We start from the raw sequence: 20,185 nt of genomic DNA, 5'->3' as shown, positions 1-20,185 counted from the left end.
GAGGATCTCCCGGAAACAACCTCTCTATTCTTCCGGGATAGGGGTAAGGTCTGCGTACACTCTACCCTTCCTAGACCCCACTCATGGAATTTGACTGGGTTGTTGTTGTTGTTGTTGTCCGTGACGCTTATGGGATATCCAACACATCAATTTCATCAAATACATTTGAATCCGCTTGTGACAAAGTTGTCTTAACATCTTCACTTTCATCTACATCTACAATTCATATGCAATATTAATTAGTTAAATATTAAGAATAGTTAAATTTTAAAAACTAATATTATTCAAATTCACATAAAAAAAAAATACTACCAGTTTGAGTTTGGAAAAAGTTGTGCATCCAATTTCAAGTAGTAAGAGGTGTTTGGACATTTTCATGATTGATGCAACTTCTGTACTTATTAAGAACACGCCAACCAATGCTAAATATTGATTTGATACTACAGTGTCATATACTTTTTATATTTTAAATAAATATTTCTATTAGGCCCACGGGCCGACCCAACCCTGCCCACCCTCAGTCAAGTCTCACAGGCCACGGGCTTACTTGGACTGATCTTAAAAGCTTCATTTTTAAATGGACTCCAAAAATTCTAGTCCAACCCTACTAAATTACGGGATGGGCTGGATTGGCCCAATGGGCCAAGCCCATATTGACAGCTCTATAATTGATGAAAAATACGTTAATGATATCTGATCTGCAACTTTATTTCATATGAACACCGGACGTTAAAAAAATTTCTGTTATATTTTAAAGTTTAAAAGTAAGCACTATTATAATTACTAGTTTTAGGGTACTCGCTATGCGCGTGTACTTTATATTCATAATATAAAACTTAAAAAATTATATAAATATTATTAAACTATATATTATTTCAAAAGTATTTCTAAAATTTAATGTCGAGTCAAATATATATTTTATACCTAATTATTGTAATTATTAAAATGTGTATTTATTTTTTTGGTACATAAATTTTATAGAAGTACTGTTATACTGTTAGATTAAAGGATAATATACATATTATTGTATACCCAAACAGTCAAACATAAATTTTTCTCAAAAAGTCTTTCTCTCTATTTTTTCTTATTATCTTACTAAGATAATTAAATTATATAAAATTAATTAGTTTTAATTCTACAACCAGTTATAATAAATTTATAAGTAAGAATAAGGAAAATTGGACTTTAGTTATTGTTTCTTATACTTGGTCTTTCTCGGAGAGTTTATATTGGTTGTTTGAATGCAATAAATAAAGGAGTAAAACAGGATTCACCAAAATTGTTCACTGCAAGTTTTCTCCAAAGATATGTTTGAACTATATAACTTGTAAAATTCAAGCTCTAACGAAAGTATCGAATAAGAACCATTCATATCATTATTCGAGTCAGAGTATTCTACGTTTAAGTTATTCACATAAATACATTCCACATATATGAAAATTATAAAAATCTTTCTTCACCCATTCAAATATTAAAAAAATAATAATAAGTAAAAGCAGGAGAATACAAAATTGTAGAGAGCAAGACAAACTTGATAATTGCTCAAATATGATTCTCACCAAAGTTGTAACCATTGCCAATTTAACAATCAAATTAGTGTATGAAGAGATAGAATAGCTTTTTATCTCTTTCACTATCTTTCCTCTTATTTTCAATCTTCTTTCTTCTGCCACAAATCTGAATAACGCCTTCTACTTTCTCTATACGCACTAAAAAAAATTAAGCTCTAATTCATAAAAGAAACTACTTATATAAAACAAATTAAGAAGAAAGGCCCATCACATGCTTGAAAACAAGGGGATTTGCATCTATACCCGCTTTTTGGGTCACGTTTTAACTTGTGCCCGCTTTGCAAAAAAAATTGCAAGCGTGCCTACTTTTTCGCGTAACTTCAGCATACGGGGCCGAAGTAGCAAAGGCAATCACGCAAAACTTCAGCATTCTAGTATACGGGAACCAAGTGTGCTAAAGTTTTTGCTTGTAATTGTTGAACTTAAGAATAGTAGCTGAAGTTTTGTTCTCTATTTGCTGAAGTTTTTATTTGTAATTGCTGAACTTAAGCATAGTAGCAAAAGTTTTGGTCCCTATTTGCTGAAGTTTTTGTTTGTAAGTGCACTAAATAAGCTGAAGTTTTTTTGTCCTGGATTCATTAGTTTTGTCATTAAACTTTTTCACAAACTTCAGGAGAAGATGCTGAAGTTAGTTAGTTCATTTATAAAAACTTCAGCACTAAATACGCTGAAATTTTTTTGTCCTGGATAAGCTTTTTTAAAAACTTCAGCAGAAGATGTTGAAGTTATTTAGTTCATTTGTAAAAACTTCAGCAATAAAAGCTGAAGTTTTTTTGTCCTGTAATGTGTATGATCTCATTCAGATAATTGCTAATGAGCATGTCCTTTACCATTTTTCTCAGTACCTCTGAGTCAGTGACATTTGCATTCTTTTGGCATGGCTAAAAGTGGAGGCAATAGGATCCTAAACTTCATCGTCACTTAGGTATGATCTTTTCCCTTAAAATTATAAGTACTTAGTCCAGTAAAAAGCAATTTATGTTTTTATTTTTTCATCTGGTCTTTGTCTTAATATGAAACGACGTCTTATTTTGGAACTTCATCTAATAATCTAAGACAAGCGACTGACTGATGCTTTATACAGTATGACACAATATTGATCTCAAAAGGATCAATATTGTATCGGTAAAAGTGGCAATTTGTGGAGGCATACATATACTTTACAGTACAAAGTCTCTCATGGGAGTGTTCAGGCAGTAGAAGAAGAAGAAGAAGAAGAAGAAGAAGAAGAAGGAGGAGGAGGAGGAGGAGTAGTAGGAGAAAAGAGGTTGAAGTTGTTTAAAAAGTGGGTACAAATTAAAAAAATTTAAAAATAAGTTAAATGGAGGCGACCAAATAGGGCGTCTCGTGCAATTTTTACAAAAATATTGTAGCAATCACTATCACTAATGGAAAAAAGCGAGACTTTTAAAACGTAAAGCACTAATGAAATTTTTAAGTCTCCTAACCCTAAAAGGATTTTAAAGTGTTCCAGTCCTAAACCTTAAAGGAATTCGAAAGTGCTCCAAAATTTATCTAAAATAATATAAGGAATTAATCAGTTAAAATTTAATAACAAACAATAAGACTCCTAAGACTAAAAGGAGGACAAGGTGTTGTAAACGACTTCACAAACTAATTTGATTTTATGTGTTAATTTCTTTTAAAACAAATCTATTATATGACACAATTCAAATCTCTCTTTTAAAAGGTAGAATTGGGACTCGCCCAGGGCTCGTCCCGGGGCAGAGCACTCGTAAAACGCCCCTACGCTTATGTGTGGGGCTTAGTTCCGCGAGATTTACGCCTCGGCCATCGGGGCTTACACCCCGGTTACGCCCAACGCCCAGCGTACTGGGCTCGTCTAATAAAATTTTATGCAATTATATGTATCTAACCTTGTAAATCTTCAAATTTTCTTAATAAATCGTTGACTATTCAAAATTACTTTTTTCTTAATCATAAATCATTAAGTTGAGAGTATTATATGTCATAATTAAAATAAAAATTATTGCACATTATCCACTAAGACTGTTATGATAGTTAATTTTAAATAAATTTTTTATTTAAAAAGTATTTATTTATTAACTTTTGTTATGTCTTTACTATATAATAGTCCATAACTTTTTTATAATTATTTTTCTAAATATTATTTTTTTCACCTCTACGAGATACAACATTTATTAATTTAATAGCTCAGTATTAGCTAGTAACTATTTACAAATATCACGGTATTGTATGGTGAATTATATGTCGCTTTATTAATTTGTTGAAACTTAATAATAAATGATGCTAGAGAATCATATTGAAATTGTGAAATACGTTTTTATATAAATTCTCTTTCAAATTGAAAGTATATTACATAAAAGGAGTATTTTAAGAAAAATATCAAATCATAATATCGAAATTCTTTCAAAATTCATTACTTCTTAAGAGCTACATATAAGATTTCGTATCGAATATATTACTTTTGATGTTTGAGTTGCAATTACGTTGCAACTAATTTACATATGATATATGTCATACTTTTCGTATTATTCATTGTTGAATTATACTTTATAAATATTTTAAATAGATTATTTGTAATAATTTTGTGAATTTAATGTAATTTTTATAATTATTTTTTATTTTATACTATTTTAAAATTCTTGAAATTAGAAAAATTTAAAGATCCGTGGGACTTACGCCTCATGTCTCGGGGCTTATGCCTCGCCTCATGCCCCGCCTTTTAAAACATTGATTCAAATTAGGAAGAATTTTTGAGACACTAAATTTAATTGGTTTTAAATTCCTAAATATTAGGTAAATAATTAAATGACTATTTCTAAATATTAGGAATATAACTTAAATTACAATTTTGTTCAATATAAAATTTATTTTATAAGGGTAAAATACGCGAACGACATTTCGCAAAGGGCCCTTCGTGCTTTAATACAGTATAGATTAATATTTTACAACTAAATATTTACAAAGATTAATACTATAAACCTAACAATTTTTAGAAAACGTCTATCATTGTTTTGATTCTAACCCCTAGTTTATACTATATTAAAATGTTATCGGATATTTAACTCTAACAAAATTCTTTTGTATATTTTTTTTATAATTTTTTCTTTTGAATGAAATACAGATTATTAGATAATAGTTTGATTTCCACACCTATTTAGATATTACCTCTCTAGTAATGAGGACGTGAAAAAGTCTATCCTCTGTTCATATGTTTATAATTTTATCTTTATAAGTAATATAGAAACACAATAAAAGTTATTTCACAATATTCATGTCATATTATATGAGTAACCTCTGTAATGCCCCTTAGTATTAAATAAAAGTTTATGTTTTAACCCCACCCCCAAAAAAAATCCCTAACCTTGGCAACAATATGTTAGAAAGTAATGTCTTTTTTGACTTTGCCATTTTGGTAATGCATCTGTCTGAAAGTAAGAATACCACACCAGGAAGGATCAATTACTCACCCATAAATCACGAGAACCACATGCTCATTAGTCATTATCATTAAAATAATAATCTAATTTGTAATTTCGAAAAAAGTTAACTGAAATTCTCGGGCAGTGTAACAAAAAAACGTTTGGAAGCTTCCTGATCAAGAGTCTGATACTCTATTAGAATTACGAATTCTTTATAGTTTTGAGAAGTCAATGGGACAAACAAGGCAAAAAATTTCAAGATACATGAACTGATGCACAGTTCATACCAAGACAATTAAAAAATTTCATGAAATAAATACGTACATGAAGCTCAAATTTTAGGAAAGCCAAAAGCTACGGGAGAAACTCAATTTTAATCAAAAATCATACCTAATTAGAGGCTGGCAGCGATTGAGAACTGATTGCAATAGTTGAGGTTAATTGTTCTAGTTTTCATCACGCTTTTGTAGATACTTTGCTTACCGTAATTTAAAGTAAGGAAAAAGAATTTATATTAGGAAAATTTAAGTCAATATGGAAAGATTTAATAAATAAAATTTTAGTTCTTTTTAAAGTCTTAATATTATTAAATTACTATTTTGTTGAATATAAAATATATTTTTAAAGGGTATAAAAAGGCAAACAATATTTCGCTAAGGGCCTTCGTGCTTTTAATATAATATAGATGGTGGATTAAGCATTCTTCCAAAATTTCTTGTAAAAACAAATCACTAAAACATTAGCGAAAAATATAAACGGCCTCTTTAAGTTGTCCTCAACAATCAGATTGACACATCAATTATGCTAATGACCGGACAGACACCTCTTCTCGGCTAAAGTGTGACTCATGTACCCTCACAGGTGACATGGGAAAATGTGTGCTTGTTATTTAAGCTTGGGCGCGTGAAACCCTCAAAATTAAGTTCTCTTTTTTTCCTTTTTGAATTAACCTTATTTTATAATGACCCAACTTACCTTCATCTTCGGACTTCTTCTTCTTCAAGTTTTCATCATTGATGAAAACCAAGAACAATTAAAAAGTTTCTTTCAAATTAAAGCAAATGGGGAAAACATCAAATAAGCACACAATTTCTACCGATATAAACTGTCACAATTGCTTATACAATCAATCACAAGCATTACCGTAATAATTAATTGGATAAATCAAATTTCACATCATTAAACTAGAAGAATCATGTCTGAGAAAATTTACAACAGTATTTAATAGAGTAAATTGAACCCTCTAAAAATTGATGCTTTAACAAGAATATTCTCCCAAAACCAATCACAAAAGAGAGCATATTTTTTGCTAAACTTTATGATGAACTCTACCACTACAACCTCTGCCGCCGACGCCACCAATACAGACATCACCTCTGGCAGTAAAGATGTTTGAGGCTCCTACACGACAAACATTAAGACCAAAATCCAATAATTGTTTGATGGGTCTTTACTCTTGGGTTTTTAAGAGAAGAACTTTTAAGAAAGAAATAGATGAAGGGCAAAAGATAGTAGGCGATAACTGAAAAACTTCTGATATAACCATTCTTCTTTAGATTAGAGTGGAACGGCTCTGTCCATCATATTTTGGCTAGGAGATCCGATTTTGGAGAAGAAGAAGAAGAAAAGGAAGGAAAAGAATTGCAGCAACATCCGGGGAAGCTTGAAAGAAGATGAAGAAGAAAAGATGGTGATGATTTTCTAGTTGAGGGTTCTATTTTTGGGAAGATCACAGAGGAAAGGAGGTTAGAGGCGGAAGGAAGAAGAATAGTTTTTTTTTTTTTTTTGGGGGGTGAGGGGGGCCGTGGGGAATGGTCTACTTGAAAATAAGGAAAAGGTTTTTTTTTTAATTGTTAATTACACATGTCAAATATTTTAATTATAAATTACACGCGTCGTTCTTTAATTGGTTTATTTGACATATCATTGGCAAGTATAACTCATGCATATAGTGTACTCCATTTGAATGTTTACTTGATACGCTGTCTAAATAGTAAAAGGGTCAATTAAGGTGTCCAGCTGATTGTTAAGGACAACTTAAAATGACCGTTTATGTATTTCACCTAAATATATGAATAATAAATGAAATACTAGGGAAATTGGTCTCAAATTTTCATCATCCGCACCAGCAAAGTTTTGTTATAAGAAAGGGAAATTGACGGATATACTATAAATAATTCGAATCCCTGGACGATTGGAAACTAATGACCTAAATTTCGAAAGATGTTTGGTACTATGATTTGCAATTTGTACGCCTTAACTTGTTTTGGAATTCCACTTCCAACTTTCCATTTCAGCAATAACATTTTTCTAGAAAGATTAAAATTAGACCAGTTCGTTAGGATCATCCCTCTGTTTTCCTTCATCTAGTCTAGAAAAGGAAATAGTTCAGTTACAAGAAAATTTCCTATTTCGTCAGAAACAGAAGTTTGTCTTGGGCTTTTCCTCCTGTTCTCCTAACCTTCGTTTTTTGAAAATTGAAGTCAACATCCTTCCAACTACACTGCTTTCTTTAATTTCCACTTCCTCCTGCTGAAACATAGTCTAGACTAATCATTAAGTACCAGTGAAGGCCTAGCCTCGACGTCTGAGAGCTTATTATCATAAGAAAGCTCTTGAAACACAGTTGTGCAGCAACCTATGAGGTGTTAAGGATAACTTTAGCATTATCTGTTCAACTACCATCTGGAGTCTTTCTCCTCTGACCCGAGGCTGAGGGATCCTGCTTTCGTGCCTCTCCAAAATTTGATCTGCATTTGATGGCACGACTCAAAAGTTAGAATATCCAAACCCAAGCATCCATTATATGATTTAGTATTCAGCAGTACGGTGGTAGAACAGTTACTTTGACCATCTGTGCCTTTTGATTTGTGTCTCAGATATTCTTGGAGAAGAATCCTTAAAATGTAGCTGACAAGTAATCTATTAGTAGTAACTAGCAGTGTTGTCAAAGGCTTATTTAAGGCGCGCTTAAGCCCTGAAGCTCATAAAAGCTCAAGGAGGGCGCTTCGCCTTGCTTTAGTTGCGCTTCAGTGTAAGGCAAGGCACTAAGGAGTGCGCCTCATTGCCCATGAGTTCTCTCTTGAATCAAGCAGCACTAAAAAACAACTATAATCAGAAATAAGTGTACTAGCTGCTAAGGGAAACATTATAAATGAATTTGTTACTTTGTTCTTGAAATACATATAGATTTTTATTTATTTCCTTCATTGCGCCTTTTTTAACTAAAGCTCACACTTTAAGTGCGCTTTGCGCTTAAAGCCCAAATAGACCTAGAGCGCTTTTTAGAGCTTTTCGCCCTTGACAACACTGGTAACTAGGTGACTGAAGTTCATGCATCCCCAATTCTTCTCTAAGAAATTCAGGTAGTTAACATAATTGAGACACCAGATGGCAAGAAAGTTTACCAGCCCAATTTAAAGAATGTTTTAAGGGACACCGCTGGTGAGAGCTAGTTCTCTATTCCAGACTACCACAACGAAATCTTTGTTTTAACTTTTAAATAACATGACAGCAGACAGTAATGACATGCACTCATCTTTCTCGCACTTTTTAAGGAAATATGCAACCAGTCACAAGTGGCTCCTAATAGGAACTGTTAACTGCACCTATTTGCCGTATAATTGCTGTTCAGAACTTGGCCTTCCTAGGAAAACTAGCACATATCATGTTGCAAACAAAAATGTCAAAATTAGATCACTAAGATAACAATCATTATGTGCACTCCCTTGTCCTTGCAAAGAGCCTTCCAATAAACGAGGATTTCATATAGCTAACTCCAACTATTACGGGATTGAGACATAGTTGATACGGAACAGTAAATAATACCACCAGGTTCCTGCTTGTATTTGATGGGTAATCTGGGAGAAAAAACAGCGATTCTTTGCAGGAAAACATGAGAGTGTACATAGATTAAAGCAAAGATGTATTTTCTCTTTTGCTTTTTTGGTGCAGAAATCTTGATGTAATGGAGCTAGTACACGTAAATCATGGCAAAAGTCTCCCTAATAGCATTTACAAGAGCTGATTATTAGACCTCCTTGACTGTGAAGCAATGGAGTTGAGTTTTTGTTTTTTGTAAAGCACAGCGTTCAATTGATGCAGGTTGCAATAAGAACCTTGCGAACTGATAAAAAAGGTGACCAGGACTGCCCGTAACATTTGACATGATATAAGGTCTTGTTGACCTTCTGGACCGAAACCAATTTTCAATGCAGCATAATAATGAGAAATGAAGAGCTTGTCAATGAGACTCTTTAGTTAAAAGACAATGAAACTCACCCGCATGTTGAGCATTTCTTGTGATGCTTGCAGAATATGGATAAACAAACAGAGCATATGTAGCCCATGTCAATTGTGTTCTTGTGGCAAAAGCACCTGCAAGGTAGTAGAAACTTCATCGGATGAGCAATAATAGTTAATTGAGTGTGAACGGGGCGAAGAGTAATCCCAATACTACATTGGGGTATGAGCTCAAGGAATTTGTGTCAAAATGGACTAGAAATTGGAGTAAAGATTTATTTGGTGTCAGACTGCAGGACTTCAGTTAATACTTGCAGTTGCTATTAGTAGGATAGGTCTCCTGAATTAAACATCCCTTTTCCTTTTTGTTGTAATAGGATTCCACCGGATTCTTTTTTATTCAGTAACATAACTAACATGATTGACAAGAGTGGGTTGCTCTAGTGGTGAGCACCCTCCACTTCCAACCAAGAGGTTGTGAGTTCGAGTCACCCCAAGAGCAAGGTGGGGAGTTCTTGGAAGGAGGGGTGCCGAGGGTCTATCGGAAACAGCCTCTCTACCGCAAGGTAGGGGTAAGGTCTGCGTACACACTACCCTCCCCATATCCCACTTGTGGGATTATACTGGGTGGTGGTGGTTGTATAACTAACATGATTGAAAGAGAAACTGGTCACCACCATCTAAAGTGGCTTAGATAGAAAATTCCCATTCATCAGTTTCTCACTTCTAGTTATTACCTATGTTGCGTGGACTCTTCAAATCCCTGCCGCACCCGTGTCGACACGACATGAGTGTGGGTGTGGGATCCATATCGGATTTGGTCAACTTACCTTGGGTACTTTGACTACGTCTATGATGGAGAAGTATAGATTGATTGGGTATTTGGTTTGATTTTTGTGTTTATATATTTTTGTTTTTGGTTAAAGTTTTCATTAATAACCAAAAAGTATTTACGAATCGATCAGACTTTATACTCAGTCTGATTTTTCTCTAAACATTTAACTCTCTGTATATCCTCCTACTTACTGACTATTAACTCTAACTACCTAGGAAATTTACATTGTTGGAGCATCCTCTTAGTAGTACTACTAGCTCGAACATGACAAATATAAGCAATCTCTCTAGCCATTGTGTCCTCTGTAGTCTCCTTTTGCTCAAAAATCCTTTTGTTTCTTTCCGTCCAGATTGCATACACATATTCTGTGTATATCATCTTTACTATTCTTGATTTGGCAGTCTTCCCTTTGGTGTTCTGTTCTATCCAGTGCTGCATCTGGCTCCATGTATTCAAATTTCTCCAGGTGATCTGTATCCATTGCATAAGCTTCTGCCATATATATCTTCCTATTGGGCATTCAGCAAATAAATGATCTCTTGTTTCTGCTACTGTTTTGCACATGACACATCGACTATCAACTTGAATTCCCCATTTTTCTAATCTTGTAGCTGTTAGTAATCTGTTCTGCTGCTGCAACCAAGTGATAAACATTGCCTTTGGTCTTGCTTCATTGTTACACATGATGTTTTTCCATGTTACTTTAGGCAGCTCCCCAACCATTTTCAGATAGACATTCCTGATCATGCTTTTATTCTTCATAGCTTCTGGCTGCACATATCCTAGATTCTCTCTTGCCTTGAGTATCTTCTTGACCATCCAACTAGCTTGTAGAGGAATAGTCATACTCTCCAATGTTTGAGCTTTTATGTAGTATTCATGAATCCACTTAATCCATAGAGTATCTTTTTTGTTCTTCAAGTCCCAGCAAGTTCTAATTATGGCAGCTTTGTTCCACAACTTGAGGTTAGTGAGATTCAACTCTCCTGCTGCTATAGGTAAACACATCCTGCTCCACGCTACCAATGATTTCTTGGTAATTTCATTGGTTCCTGACCAGATATAACTTCTACAATATCCTTCAATTGCTTTCATCACCTTAGCAGGAATAATGAATAATTGTGCCCAATATGACTGAATGCCAAACAATACTGATTTCACCAACTGTACTCTCCCTGCGTATGATAATTTCTTTGTAGTCCATGAGGATATTCTTGCTGTGATCTTGTTGATTAGGGGTTGTCATTCCACCAGTTTTAGTTTTCTAGTGGCTAATGGAATCCCTAAATACTTGAATGGCAGTTCTCCTTCTCTGTAGCCAAGAACTTGTTGAATTTCCTGCTTGTTCACCTCTGAAACTCCTCCATAGTATATTGTACTCTTGGATTGACTAGCTATAAGCCCTGAAGCTTTTGTGAATACCTTGAACTTTTCCTGTAACAGCTTCACTGAAATTGTTTCACCCTTAGCAAACATTAAGAGGTCATCTGCAAAGCACAGATGAGTGATGCTAAGTTTGGAACAATTTGGGTGAAATTTGAAGTACTTCTCCTCTTTCAGTGCATTAAGGTTCCTGCTTAGATACTCCATAACCACAGCAAACAGAAATGGTGACATTGGGTCTCCTTGACGAAGCCCTCTAGCAGCATCAAAAGGTGGGGTAGGCTCACCATTTATCATGATGGAGTAATTTACAGTAGTAATACATTCCATCACCCAATTAATGAATTTTTGTGGAAATTTTAGTTCTGTTAACATTTGCTTCTGTTTATATTATATATATATATAGTTGTATAAGCTATAAAGTATGAGAATGCTTTGCTATTATGCAAGATATCTTATGAATAAAATATTAAATCTTTTCAATTTTAGTTCAGTAACCTTAATCAATCGAATATATATATATATATATATTGGCATTATCCCAACACCCATATCTGCACTTAGATCCATATCCCCGAATCCTAAATTTTGTGAGATGAGGAATCCGACCTCTAGATCCTCACCCGGATCGGATACCCGCACACGAGCCCGAGCAACATAGGTTATTACTGTAAGTGTTTCTGGACCCTACTTTAAGTAAGGTTTCCAAACCTTTCAAAAGAAAGAGGTATATGCTGTTTTGTGACACACTCTCAATGATATGCATTCAAGTTCTGGTTAAAACTGCAAAAGTTGAAATTCTGATTTCCACTACTTAGTATGTACTGGTTTAAATGTTAACTGTTCATGTTTCTTACTTTCAGATGAGTAAGGTTCTATCAGACAGAAGTCAAAAGAAAAGCACACATGACAATTATAAATAATGTGTTAAAATGAAATCATCGGCCACTACAGGCAATGACAATGATAGGCAAAAACAAAGATAGTACATCATAGTCTAAGTGTGTGCTTGCTTTGCACATCAGCTCATCATGAGAGAAATAATTTATTATTAACTAAAAGACATGCTGAAGCACTTACGATGCACGAAAGTCAACTCCCACAGGCCTGGGAAGTTGCAAAAAGGCACGAGAATGCAAATCTGTCGCAAAAACCGTCTGCATTTTGAAAAGGCCCATCAGTATTTTCAAATGATAAATTAGAAAACATTTCCGAAGACAAGACAGTCTATAAATAAGACACATCAGATCAGAGCGCAATATGATGCCAACTTGAAGTATCATTTATTCAGGAAACTTATATCCAGCCTTTGGTGCAGTGAATTTAAAAAGATTTTTTTTGGGTAAGCAGTGAAATGAAAAGAATTTCTGGTGCAGAAACTGTACTCTAGTCATGAAAGTGGTTGTAGCAAATAGCAATGAACCATTGCATTTCATGCTAAGTGAACGAAATTTTGAACATAAGATTATACAACAATTACATCTTCATTCATGATTTTATCATCTCCTACGCACTTAAAAAGACATAGCATGAACATTTCACCTATGTTGTTCAGACTCGGGTGCGTGTAGCTGATACGGGTATCAATCTAGAGGATGGATTCTTCATCACAAAAATTTTAGATTCAGGGCTATGGATTAAAAAGTACCAATAAGGTACATAAAACAGTACATCAGAATAGAAGGAGAGAGCTTCCTTCTATAGACTGAAGGAGTGCAACATTTCTAACAGTGAGTCAATGTGAGTTACAATATTCTTCCTACTCCACAAGTAAAGACATTTCAAGCACCTAGATTTTACAAGTGATATGCTTTCCTTCCCATTGTTAAAGCCTCTGTTATTCCTTCTAGCCAAACATTCCGACAATGCAAATGGGAATAGCTTCCAGTAATGTGTGCTGTCAGCACGAGAGATCTGTCCATACCAGCTACTTAAAGCAAGCTTAATGCATCCTATATCTGGCAAAGAATATTTCCTATATCTGTCTGGTAATTGAGCAATGAAGCAGTAGGTGATTCACTGATTCACTAGCTCCTTCGAATATATAGCATCTGTTGCACAAACTGTTTCCCCTCTTCTGTATATAATCGTGGGTTAGGCAGGCTTCATGAGCAGCAATCCAAACAAACATGCATATCCTTGGGGGGGGGGGGCAATATGGATCTAAATGGCCAACATTCATTGGTTCCTCTTATATTCTTTCAGAAATTTTTGTAACGAGCCTTCACTGTGAATTTACCATCCTTCTGATACTTCCACCATAGAGTGTCCTCTGACGGATCATTAAAGGAGACCAGTTCCAGCTTCTGGATTAATGCATTAGCATGTTTAATTTCCCAATCATATAAGTTCCTCCTCAAAAGTAAGTTCCATCCCCCATTGGCGTAGCAATCTACCACAGTACAGTTCTTTTTGTGCTGATTGAATAAAGATCTGGGAATATCTCCATTAAAGAGGGGGGGGGTTATCACTTATCCATTTTTCTATCCACACCTTCACTTTCATACCATTACCAACTTATAATTTGACGCTGTCATAAAAGTCATCCCGAAGGCTTCTGGTATGTTTCCAGACACGCTCCATCAGCACCTTTTACATTGTTAGTTCACCACTCCTCCTTTTTGCCATACTTAGCACTACTAACATTTTTCTGTAAGCCATTACTGCTGTCATTAAACCTCCAGTGCCATTTAAATAGCAAACTTCTGTTTCGTAGCTTTAGGTTCTTGACTCCCAAGTCTCCAAATTTTCTATCAGTAATAGTTTCCCATTTCAACAAAGGGATTTTCTTTTATTCCTGATTTCCATCCCACCTCATTCTGTCTAATTGTTTCACCACACTTGTGGGCATGCGAAATAAGGACATAACATGAGTTGGGGTCCCATCAAGCTCGCTGTTAATTAAAGGTAACCTGCAACCAAAAGAAATATACTGTTTCTTGCAAGGAGCAAGCTTCCTTTCGCACTGCTCTATCACACCTTGCCAAACATTGGCATCTTTGAATCTAGCACCCAATGGCATACCAAGATAAATAGCAGGAGAGTTTTCAACTTTGCAACGTAAGATGGCTGCAAGTTTCAGAATGGCATGATCAGCATTAACAGAGAAAATGATGCTCTTTCCCCAGCTCACATGTAGTCCAGATATGGCCTCGAAGGCCAGGAGAATTGTCTTTAGGTACAGGAGTTGCCTTTCGTCTGCCTTACATAGCACCAACGTATCATCGGAATAGAGGATATGTGACACCTCCACTTTGCGTCTATTTCTGTCTTCAATAATGAAACCTTCCATCCATTTCATCTCTATGGCCTTTTTTAGAGCCCGTTTGGATGGGCTTATTTTAAGTGACTTTTAAGCATACGCCATAAGTTAGGAATTCTAGCTTTTGGCTTTTGGCTTGTTTTTGTCATTTTAGGTTAAATACAAGTGCTTAAAAGCACCTTTTTTTCCTTTATCCAAACGTTAAAAAATGGCTTAAAAGCAATTAAAATAAGCCAATCCAAACGGACTCTTAGAATTAAGCTTAATGCTTTCATGGCAAGTATAAAAAGAAGTGGAGAAAGTGGATCACTTGCCTCAATCCTTTTTGTGTGGGGAAAAAACCTTCAGGTGCGCCATTGATAATGATAGATATTCTAACAGTGGTGATACAGAATCTAATCCAGTTTATCCATTTAGCTTCAAACCGCGGTAGAAAATCCCAGTTTACATTGTTGAAGGCTTTTCCCATATGCAGGTTGCAAATCACCCCTCTTCTTTTCTTTCTGATAATGGTCAATGCATTCACTTGCGACCAGCACTGCATCCACTATCTGCTTCCACTCGATGAAGGCATTTTCGTTACCAATCACATTTTTTTCAATGACCAGCTTCATCCTTTCGGTGAGCACCTTTGAGACTTGTATATGCTGCCTAGCAGGCTTATAAGCCTGAAATCATTGATTTAACTAGCTCCCTTCTTCGGGTTAAATTTTAATTCTTCATAAATACCTAGTAATATATATATATGACATAAACCCAAAATCAAACCAAATACCAATCAATATATACTTCTTGGTCATAGATGTAGTCAAAGAACCCAAGGTAAGTTGACCAAATACAGTGTGGATCCCATACCGACACCCAAATCGTGTTGGATCTACACAGGTGCGGTAGGGATTTTGAAAGGTCCGGGCAACATACATTTCACTATAGAGCACTATGAAAAAGTGATTGAACTGGTAGCTCACATATCGCGCGGACCCTTCAAAACCCTTACCGTATCCGAGTCGACATGAAGCGGGTATGCCGCTGTTGGGAAAGGCCTTGAATGGATCCTGCAGTTCTTGTTTCTTCTTTTTTTCTTTTTTGAAGGAGAGAAGCCGAGAGCTTCAAAGAGGGACTTGAGGAAGACGAGCATTTGACAAGGGGAATTGAGGAAAGTGCACGAGTAACAGAGTTCTTAAATGAGAACAAATATGTTAAAAAATATTGTTCTCTAGATATGTTAAAAAAAAATTGTACCATTTGTTCTCCACTATAAGCAAATCAATGTAATGAAAGCTTGAATTAGAGTCCTATTTCTATAGGAATTAGAGTTCCAATCCAAGACTTTAAAAATCCATACTTAAATGTAAATGAAAGATAATTGTGCAGAAGTTATTTCTTATAGTATTGATAACTCTCATAATTTAGGCATATTTATATAACTCTACTTTTAGATATTTGAATCATTTTTCGCCGAATCCCAGTACTCATATACGTACATGGATATGTACCCCCAAATTTTGAAATTCAGATCATGAAGAATCCAATCTCTAGACCCGCACCACATTGGACACCCGCACCCGAGTTCGAGCACTTGGTAAGATTGAGCAATTGGCAAAGTTTTCATCTTTAGTATGAGGAGTCAACTTAAATGTGTCAAATTTTGACTTATTATTAAGATTTTGTATGTAATTACCTAAACTGATTTCGTAATGTGGGGAAATGAGCTATGTTGGACGGACTCTTCAAAACCCTTTCCGCACCCAAGTCGACACGACGTGTGTGTGAGTGTGGGCGTGGGATCCGTAACGGATATGGTCATTTTGGATACTTTGACCAAAAGTTATGGAGAAATTTGAGACAAGATACATATTGATTACTGAAATCAAAATAAAAGCTAGGATAAATTTGAAACGGGTATTATGCCATTGTTGGTGAAACCTTGAATGGATCTTGCGGTTCTTGTTTCTTCTTTTTTCTTTTTTGAAGGACAGAAGCAGAGAGCTTTAAAGAGGGACTTGGGGAAGACGAGCATTTGACAAGAGGAATTGGGGAAAGTGCAGGAGTAATAGAGTCCTTAAATGAGACTTTATATTGGAGTTTATCTGTTAAAAAATATTGTACCATTTGTTCTCCACTATAAGCAAATTATGTAGTGAAAGTTTGACATGTTTGCTAAATCTTCAAGAGCTCTATTTCTATAAGAATTAGAGTTCCAATCTAAAACTTAAAAAATCGACACTTAATTGTATATGAAAGATTATTGTGCAGAAGTTACTTCTTATAGTATTGACAACTCTCATAATTTAGGCATATTTATATAACTCTATTTTTAGATATTTTGAATTATTTTTCGCTGAATCCCAGCACATGTAAACGTACATGGATCCGTACCCCCATATCTTGAAATTCAGATCATGAAGGATCCAACCTCTAGATCCGCACCCGTATTGGACATCCGCATCCGAGTCCGAGCAACTTAGGGTAGCGCAGATGAAGTTTGGAAAAGAGTTCCCTATACATGTCTCCCCCCACCCACCCACACACACACCCAAAATCCCCCAAAGTAATTGAACATTGGGATTTATTCCGTCATATCTTTTCAATGACATGATTATTAAATCCCCACCACTTAGTTGGTCACTGTATATCCAACTACAACAGAGAAGGCTACATATGAAAAGATAGAAAACAGATATGCAATGGAAAAAACCCTTGGCAGGTCTTTATAGCATAAGCTCCTTGGTAAAAGCATTACATATAATAAACAAATCAAATCAGTTCAACATGCTTCCAAATCAGATCAGATTCATGCTTAAAGGAAGCCACTGGAGAGTTAAACTGGACAAGCTAGAGATAACTGAGTCTTAATAAATTCAACAACACTTACCGATAGATATTGAAACAGTCCATCTGATACTTGGGGTTTCAAATATACACCGCCAGTGATATAAGAGGCCTGTCCACAGATATGCACCACTACATCAGTGAGCCAAAAAGGAACCACTACTGGGAAAGAATAGATTTAGGGCCAAAAATTGCAGGTAGAGAAATGATACCTGCTGAAGAAAAGCAGAATGCTGGGATCCTATTACACATGAATCAATCGGTACCTGCAATAAAATGCATTTCTAGAGTAGAACACCAATATAACAATCTGAGTCCCATTCCCTAGTTTATAGAGATTACCTTTATGAAGACAGTGTTGTTATTTTCGAATTAATCTAGAATGAAATGAAACGGCTACAAAATTGAAGAAAAGAATTACTAAACCTCTACATACCATTGAACGTTGAGCTGAGAAAATTGCATTCATGACTGCAACATATCTGCCCAAAAAAAAAAGTTTCAGCGGAGAACCTAATGATGAAAAGATTGTAGGCTGCTCAGATCAAACATACTGTCCGGGCCCATCTGGGGATCCATGCAGACACAATATCTGCCATCATTTCAAGCACAATCTTTTAGCGACTTTGATATCCAACATAACAGAAAAGGAATTAAATTTTGAAGCACAATACAAGAAAAGACGCGCATTTTCCCAACAATAACCTTACTTCTAAAAGACACTAAAAGGTTAAATTAAACTAGTAGTACAGGCAGTATCAATTTTGTAGCAATATCTGGAAATATTACGTAAATAAAATTGCCCATGAAATGGAACAGAGGAAAACGCAATTAATATCTATGTTGATCAGACTCTCCGAAAATGTCGCAGGGTGCATGTCGGATTCTCCAAAAGCAGTATAATTTTGGAGAATCCAACGCGGGTGCGGCAATATTTTGGAGAGTCCGCGCAACATAACTATAGGAATAGTAAAATCTACAAGTGGAAATGGTCAACAAAATCCACAGAATACTAGTAGAAATTTTCATATCAAATTCTACCAATTTAAATACCCAAGAACCCATTTCAGTTTGAATTGGGGAACTTACCCGAGGCTGTGGATGAAGAGGCCCTGTACGAAATACCCGTTGAATATCTAACCATTCACGCAGGTTAAGAGAAGCACACTTCCTCTAAACAAACATGAATTCATAGCTATGCACCATAAAAGATAAAAAAGCACTAAACTTGCAATTCAACGAGGATAAAAAAAAGCCAAACCAACATGAAGTGATTGAGGATACAGCAGAGAGCCATGGAAAGGGAACCAGAAAGAAGTGAAAATCCAACTCCATCAACAGAGTCTTCTTGACTCAAGGTTTCATCTTTATCCACAAACTCCTCCAGTTTCTCCAACAAGCATTCAGCCCTTTGCATTGAGGAACTAGACGAATCAAACACATAGTCACATGAATTGTACCCAGTTGCAATCACAACCACTTGGTTCATCTGATTCAGTAAAAGTATTGAATTCAAGAAAGCAAGTACCTGCATTTTTTCCCCCAAAAAATTCCAGCATCAAAATTCAATAGATAAAAACTACAAGGAGTATTTATTTAGAAAAAACAAATCTTGGGTTTTGGGGGGTTTACATGAGATAGGAATTTAGAGAATGTGAAGGCAGTATTCTTCATGGAGCTCCAAAGGTACGGATTTGTATCGATCAGAACCATCAATAGGCTTACATCATCTGAAATTATTCAAGAAGAAGATTAATTTATGTGTAGTTTTCTTTTAGTCCATTAGCATATACTTATTGCATAACTTCAGCTACTTAGAGAGGGAGAGAGAGACCTGTGTAAAGCTTTGATGAAACCGGAGTCATGGCCTCCGGCGGAACTTACTGGTATACTGAAAATGGGAAATAGAGGAAAAGCCTGAGTGGGAGTTCGGGGTAGAGAGATTGTGACTTCCAGTGGAGTACCTTTGCTGCAACGTACTGTCTTTTGGCCCTCCCGTGGTAAAGTAAAGTGAAAACCAGAAAAAGAGAGAGATTTGGAGAGAGGGGTAATTTTTTCATCTCATTAACTAAGCTGAAGCAGCTGTATCGTCACGACAGTTTGGCCGAGTGGTCTAAGGCGCCAGATTTAGGCTCTGGTCCGAAAGGGCGTGGGTTCAAATCCCACAGCTGTCAAAATGACAAATCATTTTTTTCTAGCACTTTGTCTATGATAAAAAGTGCTTAAGAGGGTGTTTGGTTTGGCTTAAAAGCCCCGTCAAACAACTTAAAAGCACATTTTACCTTGTTTGAGTGTTTGGCAAACCTAAAAACAGCTTTTTAAGTCAAGTACTTTTAAGCTGAATTAAGCCAAAAGCAACAAGTTGGGAATGTCCAACTTATTGCTTTTTAGCTTAAAAGCTTTTCATGTTTGACCAAGTAATTGACCTTATTATCCCTCCTTTTTTTATAAATTACAAAATACCCTTACTTTACTAATTAAGTCATAACGTCATTTTTTCCATCTTCCATTTTGACGTAGCAGATATCTTTCTTCATATTATTATAATAAATTAGGTTGCTTTATTTTTCTGTGGTAAGTAATTAATAAAATCCTTAATTACCTAATATTAGACAAATGTGAGAACTAGCATAAAAAAAAAACGACGCAAAGG

The 20,185-nt window shown here is 35.3% G+C and overlaps 1 protein-coding gene and 1 non-coding gene across 2 annotated transcripts; one reads left to right on the top strand and one right to left on the bottom strand.

Annotated features, from left to right (window-relative positions):
• Window positions 1–7,239: 7,239 nt before the first annotated feature.
• On the bottom strand, window positions 7,240–19,529 carry LOC104226344 (general transcription and DNA repair factor IIH subunit TFB4). The gene is made up of 11 exons (XM_009778316.2): window positions 19,367–19,529; window positions 19,165–19,262; window positions 18,817–19,060; window positions 18,622–18,668; window positions 18,087–18,124; window positions 17,969–18,014; window positions 17,745–17,798; window positions 17,576–17,644; window positions 12,519–12,595; window positions 9,260–9,355; window positions 7,240–7,728 (listed from the first exon to the last, which is right to left on the bottom strand). Exons 1-11 carry the CDS (start codon window positions 19,395–19,397, stop codon window positions 7,653–7,655), a joined length of 876 nt encoding a protein of 291 aa, XP_009776618.1. The 5' UTR covers window positions 19,398–19,529; the 3' UTR covers window positions 7,240–7,652.
• Window positions 19,530–19,626: 97 nt separating this feature from the next.
• Window positions 19,627–19,706, top strand: TRNAL-UAG (transfer RNA leucine (anticodon UAG)). The gene has a single exon. It is a non-coding gene; the product is annotated as a tRNA-Leu (tRNA).
• The last annotated feature ends 479 nt before the right edge of the window (window positions 19,707–20,185 follow it).

This window comes from Nicotiana sylvestris, chromosome 6 (genome assembly GCF_000393655.2).
Source record: "Nicotiana sylvestris chromosome 6, ASM39365v2, whole genome shotgun sequence".
In the NCBI taxonomy this organism is placed as follows: domain Eukaryota; kingdom Viridiplantae; phylum Streptophyta; class Magnoliopsida; order Solanales; family Solanaceae; genus Nicotiana; species Nicotiana sylvestris.
The sequence above is the reverse complement of the archived record's forward strand: the minus strand, read 5'-3'. Positions and strand labels throughout refer to the sequence as shown.